This window comes from Cicer arietinum, chromosome 1 (assembly GCF_000331145.2).
Source record: "Cicer arietinum cultivar CDC Frontier isolate Library 1 chromosome 1, Cicar.CDCFrontier_v2.0, whole genome shotgun sequence".
NCBI classification, from domain to species: domain Eukaryota; kingdom Viridiplantae; phylum Streptophyta; class Magnoliopsida; order Fabales; family Fabaceae; genus Cicer; species Cicer arietinum.
In genome coordinates, this window is record NC_021160.2 from 36,778,330 (window position 1) to 36,787,095 (window position 8,766).

General features: G+C 32.5%; 1 protein-coding gene across 1 annotated transcript in view; it reads left to right on the forward strand.

Moving 5' to 3' along the window:
• LOC101506470 (uncharacterized) overlaps positions 1-8,372 on the forward strand; it is a 10,468-nt gene extending 2,096 nt beyond the window's left edge. Inside the window, exons 3-7 of the mRNA XM_073366155.1 lie at positions 1-33; positions 1,087-1,164; positions 2,321-2,431; positions 2,996-3,075; positions 7,916-8,372. The exon at positions 1-33 is cut by the window's left edge and continues 12 nt beyond it. Of these exons, the coding sequence (XP_073222256.1) occupies positions 1-33; positions 1,087-1,164; positions 2,321-2,431; positions 2,996-3,075; positions 7,916-7,991 (378 nt within the window). The 3' untranslated portion in view covers positions 7,992-8,372. The remainder of the gene's footprint in view (positions 34-1,086; positions 1,165-2,320; positions 2,432-2,995; positions 3,076-7,915) is intronic.
• Positions 8,373-8,766: the final 394 nt, after the last annotated feature.

Genomic DNA, 8,766 nt, shown 5'->3' on the forward strand with positions numbered 1-8,766 from the left:
GATGACGCCCTTACTGTTGTCAGAAACCGAAAAGTAAGCCCTAATTCTTACTTTACATCCTTTGTATTGTGTATCCCTCTTTCAATTACAGTTACATTTGAGATCTTAATGATTTCATCTGTCCCTCTTTCATTGACAGTTACAATTGAGATCTTAATGAATTCATATGTATTTAGTTTGCGACTATAAGATGGTTTTCCCTCGTGTGCGTGCGTGAGTACGGAATGCAAGTATCAATAGATTGCTCATGCTTGCTTAATTTCTTTTAAAACACATTTGGAATTGTATATCCTTGTTCCTTCTAACCATAACTATATTACAGTCTCCTCATCTTTTTTTGACTGAATCTTATTTTGAGTTTCTTGTTTATATTTCTTTCTAAACTAAAAGTGTTTGTGGTATCTCAACAACTATAAACTGAATTGATAGAAAACCATAAAATAATCTCATATAGGTCTCATGGTAACATATCATACTCTACTAAAAATATGATGTCATTGGTCTTTTGGCAAAAAAATGATGACAGAGAGTAAGATGAAGATTATATAACATGAGTAATGACCAAAAGATAAAATTCTGGAAAGAAAAAACAAGAAGACATCAGAAGTAGATGATTATAAAAACAAAAGATTTTAACTGAAAAAGGAAACAGAGAACAGGAGGGGATAAATGAAAAAAAGAAGAAAATTAGAAAGAGGAGACAATAGAATTTACAAAAATGAAAGAGTTAATAGGATATAATGCAAACCAAAAAGAGAAAAAAATTAAAAGGAAGAAGATGATTTGATCATTGGAAAAGGAATCTCATGCTGGTCAGAGAATGGAGGTTGCAGACAATAGAGGAGGTCCCAGAAAAGTTTTTGGAGATGGAAGGTTGAAAAGAAAGAGCGAACAAGTATTGCGAGTTGTGTATGAGAATGAGACTGCTAAAGTGATCAAACATACGACTTTTAACCATGGGTCACTAGTTCCTTGTTGAGTCTGGATTTTTAGTATTAAGTCCAATGAATTTTTAATATTTCTGCTTTTAATTGTGGTATTTTTCTTTTTTTGTTGTGGTAATCATGTTTTGTTTCTAATTTTTAGGTCAGAATAACAGAGGATGCTTCGCTGTATGCACTTTGTAGATCATGGTTGAGAAATGGTGTAAATGAAGAAAGCCAGGTATCTGCTTCTGAGTTCTAGCATGTAATAGTGACTTATGACTCACTATATTCCTCTGTTAGTCTAGTATGATCTTGAGGAAATGATACTGATTGTATATGTGCTTTTTGTGATTTATAAAGGCAGAATATCAACTATTGTCAAACTCTTGCTATAATTGAACTCGAATTGCATATGTTGTACAATGAAATTATTGCTAATAAATAAGTTTGAGTTGAGGAGACTTGATATATGTCTTGTTGCTCCTTGTCCTTTATACAGTAAATATGGGTTTGCAATTTTCAAGGAATCAAGCTTTATTTGGACAATTTATATGAGTTTTATTTTTTTTTAAATGATTAATTGATTCTAATTCTATGAATATGCATGTTATTTCTATCACTTGGAATTTTTTGGTATCGAAGAAATGAGGAAATCTTTAGGAATTAGAATTTAGTGGGTTGTTTTGGCTTATCTATGTGCTTTTCCTATGGGACACACGGCATTCAATAGTAATGTGTTGCAATAAGGTTCAGATGAGGTATGTTGTATGGGAAAAGGTCCACTTCACCAAGCTGCAATTCTAACTTGATGATGCAATCTGGGTTTCAAAACCATGGCTAGGATATAGCTATCCCAGACCAATGTCTGTTAGAAATCTGATGAAATTATGCTTGAATTTACTTATTTGGATCCATGTCATCTGAAGAAACTGTTTAGATTATTAATTGAGAAGCTTCTTGTCACCATAATAGAGCTTTTTCATGATGTGAAGTGGTGATCCTTATCAGGGTATAAAATAGGCCTCAAGGTTTATTGAAGTTTTTATTTGATTCCTTTTATTTTTTATTTGAATGAAATATACTAGGTTTTACTCTGAAGCTTAGAAAATGATTTGTTGGGATGATCTGTTTGCTATGTGGTTTTCTAACAACATTAATGGAAACCTCTATTTTTTTTCTCTAATTCTAACAGATATTTTCAAAATTTGTTGCAAATAAATATGGCAATTCTGCTTTCTTTCTTTGTAATTTCTCATAGTACAGTGCAAAGGATTAGTATGTTATGACCAATGATTTGCTTTTAGGGGCTGAATATTTTATATGCATCTGCTTGTTTTCATGTGTTATATAGTTGTTTATTGATTTATAATCTTATGTTTCATTATACTTGACAGCCACTGCAGAAAGATGTAAAGATGGCACTTCCCAAACCCTCACCTGCATCTATGGTGGATACTTGTACCTCGAACAAGAAAGATGATGAAAATGAAGATGAGCAAGAAGAGGTTGGGTTTTCTGGTTAATTGTCTATTAAGGCCCTTTGTGAAAATAAAATACATGGACTTGAGAATTTATTTGTGCATTGGTTGAGAATTTGGCGCTCAACCTTTTTACGTAATTGATTTTCTATGTAGGGATTAGATGCAGAATATGAAAATAGCAATAGGAAAATCTCCTACTACCATGCTCCCACACAGAGAAAATACAGTTCTCTGGCCAAAACAGTAACTTATCCGCACATCCTCACCCCCCCCTCCCGATTACACCTGTAACAGACATGCAATAACCACTACTCCCCTTTCCTCTTTCTGCCACCTCATCATTCTTTCTCACTCTCCTTTCATAAACTTTTCATGTTTTGGGCCTACTAATAACATCAGCCCCTGGGCCCATAACAGTAATAGAGGCCCTATAACAATGTGTTGTTGAATTAAGTTTTATTTGACAGTGCAGTCCCCATGAGAATTAAGATTTATGACAATGTGTTAGTTTGTTTCAATTATATGTTGATGCCCATCTTTATCGCACTGATCCATATCCTTTGCGTTGACACTCATCTTTGCTTTCAGGATGAGAAGTCTGTTAAGCACTTATCAACACAAGATCTATTGAAGAGACATATTAAACGTGCAAAAAGGGTTAGAGCACGGTAAGTTTGTTTATTAAAACTGCCTTTCACCTTGTTTATTTATTCATCATCTTCTTATGACTTGTGGTCAGAACATTATATACGGTGACATAGCTGTGGACTGAAGGTTCTAGATTAACCATTCAGATTATGTGAAATTCTGAATGCACATTACATTACTTGAAATATTTGAAATATCTAAATTGTTCAAGTGTTAATTGACAGTTAGCAAGACAACTTTATATATGCATCTGATTTACATGGATAATAAATGAGTAATTAAGCTATCACTTGTACTACTTCCTATTATACATTGAATCAATTCTAACTCTATAACGAACCTAGGCTGGTTGTAAAGTGGAAAATCAATTGCACTGCTATTCTTTTTTCAATGATTTGATTATCTCGATCGTCTCCCTCAAGGTTGTGCATATGCCATATCAATCACCTTTGGAACATATTTGGTGAAAATATTCAATAGTTGACCATTAGTAGTTATGAAGAATGTCACTCCCTAGAAAGAATCATTCTTACACAATAAAATGACAATCAATCTCTAGCTCTGTGTTTAGTCTGTTTGCGATAGATTGGAATCAGATGCAATATGTAACATATGAGCCATAGCTTAATAAATTGTCTTCTGCATTGGATTTAGCAACAATTTTCTTCTTGCTCTTCCAAGATATAAGATTTGCTCACATAATCACAAAATCCAGAAGTTGATTGTTGATCACGGGTGGATCAGGTCCAATCTACATATGTATATGCAACAACATTAGTGTGAGTGTGTCTGTGGAGATCCTATGATATATTTCAAGATTAGAATCACAATGTCCTAATGACCATCATGAGGCAAGTTGAGGAATTGACTTACAACACTTACAAGTTACAATAAAGGACGTCAGTCCAGTCATAGTAAGATTGCTCAATTTCCCAACAAGTCTTCGATATCTATCATGATTTGAAAAGGACTTCTCCTCATTTGGCACAAGTTTAGTATTTGAATCTATAGGTGTATCAATGGGCTTATATTCAAACGTCGCTGTTTCCTCCAAAATATCAAGTGGATACTTCTTCAGAGAAATAGAGAACCGACATTACTACTACCAGTCTTTCATTGAGCAACATCAATTGCAAGTAAACTTTTTTCGATTATCCAAGAGGTGACACAAAATGTAACATTCATGCCAAGAGTACCTGAAAGTGCCAAAGAGCAGGTCATCAGGTGAACTGACAAGTTTCTCAATCATTCCATTCCCAACAAGGTTTTTAGCTTTTGAGTTTGTTCATTATTGAAACATCCTACCCATATTTCTCCAAAGATTTTTACACCATGTGTGCTTGAGGCCTACACCCCTCAGTTTATCACCACTCGGTGCATGGTGGCTTACCTATTGAGCTTCCAACATTTTTCTCTTATTTGTCTTGCTTGGTGGTTGTCATTCGCTTGGCTTTTAGGATTTGAAAGTTTGTTGGGCGTATCAGTTCTCTCGTTTGGCTTCTGCTCTTGTTTGGTCACCAATTCTACACCTTCTATTTTTGAGGTACGCGCATAGCACTCTTTATACTGTTTGTGTGCTTGAACGATAGGGTTTGCTTCTTTTAAAGGCATGCCATCCATGCCAAGAATCTGAATCCTAACTTCAACATTTAGACCAGCTAGGAAATCATATAAATGGTCTCTTTCAATGAACTTCAAAAGAGCTGCATCTGCCGTACAGTTCATATGAAACTCAGGATAGTGATTTAGCTGTAGCTGTAACTGCAAATTGTTGGCATTCTCAGTTACTGATTTGTTCCCATGTTTAGCCACTGTTGTTTTCACTTTTATTTCGTTTACCTGAGCAATGTCTCATGCAGTCCCAGATCTTCCTTGCTATCTCCAAGAACAAGCAGGTATGGTTGATGGTGGGTTTCATGGAATCACATAACCAACACATTTTGGTAGAGTCATCTTCGTCCTAGGAATCAATTTTTGGGTCCTCCTTGCTTAGTCCAGAAGCCAAAAGATGAAAGATTGTCCTCTGCTCTTGAGAAAGATCTTGACTAATTGGGATCACATAAGATAGTTCTTTACATTTAAGTGATAAGAAGTCCAAATACTCTTAACAACTCACCAGTTTTTGACATATTTGGACTTGGCGTGGGGAAAATAAGGTTGCTGGTCATCAAGGTTTCTATTTCTACTTCTAACATGGTGGTGATAAGGGAAACACCCAGAAATTAGTGAACACACAGCATTAAAGAAGGCTGTGCGTATAAACTTGTGGAGATGGAACTATGTGGGGATTAAGGCTCTGTTACTGCTAGCTTGTAGAAAATAAGCTTGTATGATCAAAATAGAGCTGTTTGGTAATAGTTTTCTCTCATGAGTTTATAGCATTTTTCTTGATGCTACTTCAAGTAGCGTTTAAGCTTATAAAATATATGATTTTCTCTCATTTGTACCTTCATTATTATCTTAATTGAAATGATTTAATTATTATTTAAAATATTTGTCATTTTATACTACACCCGTCCTTAAATATAGGACCCCTTTGTTCAAATTATAGAAATTAAGAAAGTTGATAGTAGTATTAAATTTGTTGACAATTGGTATTGTTTTTACAATTTTATCCTTCAAGAGAAAGAATTAGATAATGTTTTTATTATAATATTTATTGGAACTATGTGGTGATTAAGGCTCTGTTACTGCTAGCTTATAGTGGATAAGCCTTATGATCAAAATAGAGCTGTTTGGTAATACTTTTCTCTCATGAATTTATAGCATTTTTCTTTATGTTACTTCCTTTAGCGTGTTTGAGCTTATAGCATATCAGATTTTCTCTCATTTGTAGCTTCATTATTATCTTAATTGAAATAGTTTAAATATTATTTAAAATATTTTTCTGTCATTTTATACTACACCTATCCTTAAATATAGGACACCTTTGTTCGAATTATGAAAATTAAGAAAGTTGATAGTTGTATTAAATTTGTTGACAGTTGGTTTTATTTTTACAATTTTATCCTTCAAGAGAAAAAATTAGATAATGTTTTTATTATAATATTTATTGGTTGTTGCATAAAAAGATGTAAATTAATTAGAGGTATGTTAGTAAAGAAATAATTTATGCAATTGAAAATTTAAAGATGTTATATAAAGGGACAAATAAATTTCTCAAGACGGTCTTCTATTTAGGGACAAATGTAATATTAGTCGGTTAGTTCAATTGCTATTTTTACTAAACACTAGTTTTTCTGCTATAAGCTTATCTACAATAAATTAGCTTATTTGTCATCCACTACTTTTTACCAAATAGAGCCTAAGTTGGGGCGCAACGATAAGATCAAAAGAACATGGGTGCAGGGGTGAGGCTTCTCTAGTGCGCCAAAGCCGAGTGTTGCAGTAGTGAAGGGTTCACCGTTGAGAACAAAAACCAGTGACCCGAACAATAAACCCCTGGGCTCTTGGTTGGCACCATGTGAGATAAGAGATGGAGGCCTAAAAGATTCTGTTGTTGATTCATTGCAATAGTTCATCTAATATAAAATGTGATACAATAAAATAGTAGAAACAAAATAATTCCTAATAAAAGTTACTCCCAGCACATAATAATTAATCTATTAGACTAATTCATACAAATTAAGAAAATGTATAATTAAAAGAGAGGTAATAGTACTTTTACTGAATTATCTTTATCAAACATTGATGTATTTATCATTACTATAAATACAAAGTGAAATATATTGAAATTTAGAGCGATGCCCATAGTTAACAACCTGACCCTAACAATGGTCAGATGAGAATACTACTAGGTGACAAGAGTTTTATACTCGTCATTTCATATTGATCCGACAGAATTTATTCACTTTCCATTTAAAATCAGTTTAATGTTTCTACTTTCATGGTTCGGAATCTTCGGATCAACTCTGTTAAATTTATTTGCACTGCCATCAAATTTGACTATTATAACTACCGAAGTTTACCTCTTAATCTTACCAATACATGATGACATTGTAAACTTTTTATGCTTATACTGGTTGAATTTTGAATTTTAATGAAATAGAGTAGTAGACTGTTCTTTTACAAGCATTTGCTTTGCTAAATTTTGAGTTTGCTTGCTTCTCTGATTTCTCTGAATCAAAGATATATTTGGATTTATATTGCCTTTTGTATGATAGATGATGGCATATCTTTTGAAAATTTGATATGCCACATTCATAAAATTTTCAAATTTGGATTTCTATGCAAAGTATTGAATTTATTTTTGTCATAATCTTTGCACTATAGGTATTGGTTGGTTTTTTTAGCATACGACTAGTTTCTATGCTTCTCATAAGTTGTTATTCCTCGATTGTTACAATATGACTGCAATTTTGTTTTTCTTAAAGAATGATATCTTTGTACCCTTTGGATAAAGTCTCGATCCCAAAAGAGTTATGATGTTCTGTTACTGCCTTTTCATAATAACTAAGAAAAACATTTGCCCTTAACAGAATGTCATTTGTAGTCCTCAATGTAACTCCAATGATTTTTTTCTTCCAATTGTACCTCTAATTAATACTATGTTCATCAGTCATTAGTTATTATTCTTTATTTTATATTTATGATAATAGAAATCATATCTGGCTAATAAGAATAATTTAGTAAAATTACTATTATTTCTTTCATTTATCATATTTTCTTAATATGTGTGAAATTGTTAAATGCAACAATTATTGTGGGACAGCGGAAGGCCACCCAAAAAATGTTATGAGAAAATGTTATAACTTGATGATTTTGAAAGCATCCTGGCTCTTTTAGGACAAACCAAGTCTCAGGATGAAATTAATTTCATATACTAACATTGTTATCGTTACTTCTTTATGTTGCTTGTAGTTTAAGGGAAGAACGGTCGCAGCGCATTGCAAGATACAGAAGTAGGCTCAGGCTTTTGGTTCCTCCACCTGTCTGAACAGTTTAGGAATGACTCAGCTGCTGGGTACTGACAGACCTTGCTGCCTCTAAAAACATCAAGGTTACTGGATGACTCTTCATAGTAATGTAGTTAATTTAATAGTTTTTGGTTCCTTGAAAAGCAAAGATGTATTCTTCGCATTAGTAGCCACTGTAAAATTTTAATTAGAAATGGATGTAGATTTTTTCATCTTTTCTCTATAATTTTTGCTATTGCTTGTCTTTGACCAATAAAATTGTAGTGGTTAGGGTTTGAATGAGTTCAATTAATCAGAAAACTCAGTCATTCTAGTACACTTTGTCTGTGTGTAATGTAGGAACGAGGTCTAAATGTATGATCTCGTGTATACTATGTATGGCACGATGTGGTTTAGCTTTAGCTTATTGGAGCTTCTCAATTAAGGCACCCTAAAAAGGGTGGATTTTACTTTTCTTTTTTGAAATTTTTAAAAACTAAAATTAGTTTCTATTTAGGGTTTTCAATTTTAGTTAAATTTTCAATTCTTAGTTCTAAATTTCAATTCTTAATTGAATTGAATTCTTTTTTATATTCTATTTCATTATGATTTCACTAAATATAAAACATATTTTACATGTTAAAATAATTAAAAATGAAAATTAAATAAAATTAAATAACAATTTTTTTAAATAATTAAAATCTTATAAAATTATAATTTATTTAATTATATTTCTTTTAGTAATAATGGTTAAAAATGAGAGTTGTACAAAATAAATATTGTAGTAGTGTTCGATCATCGAAGGTGGTTGCAACG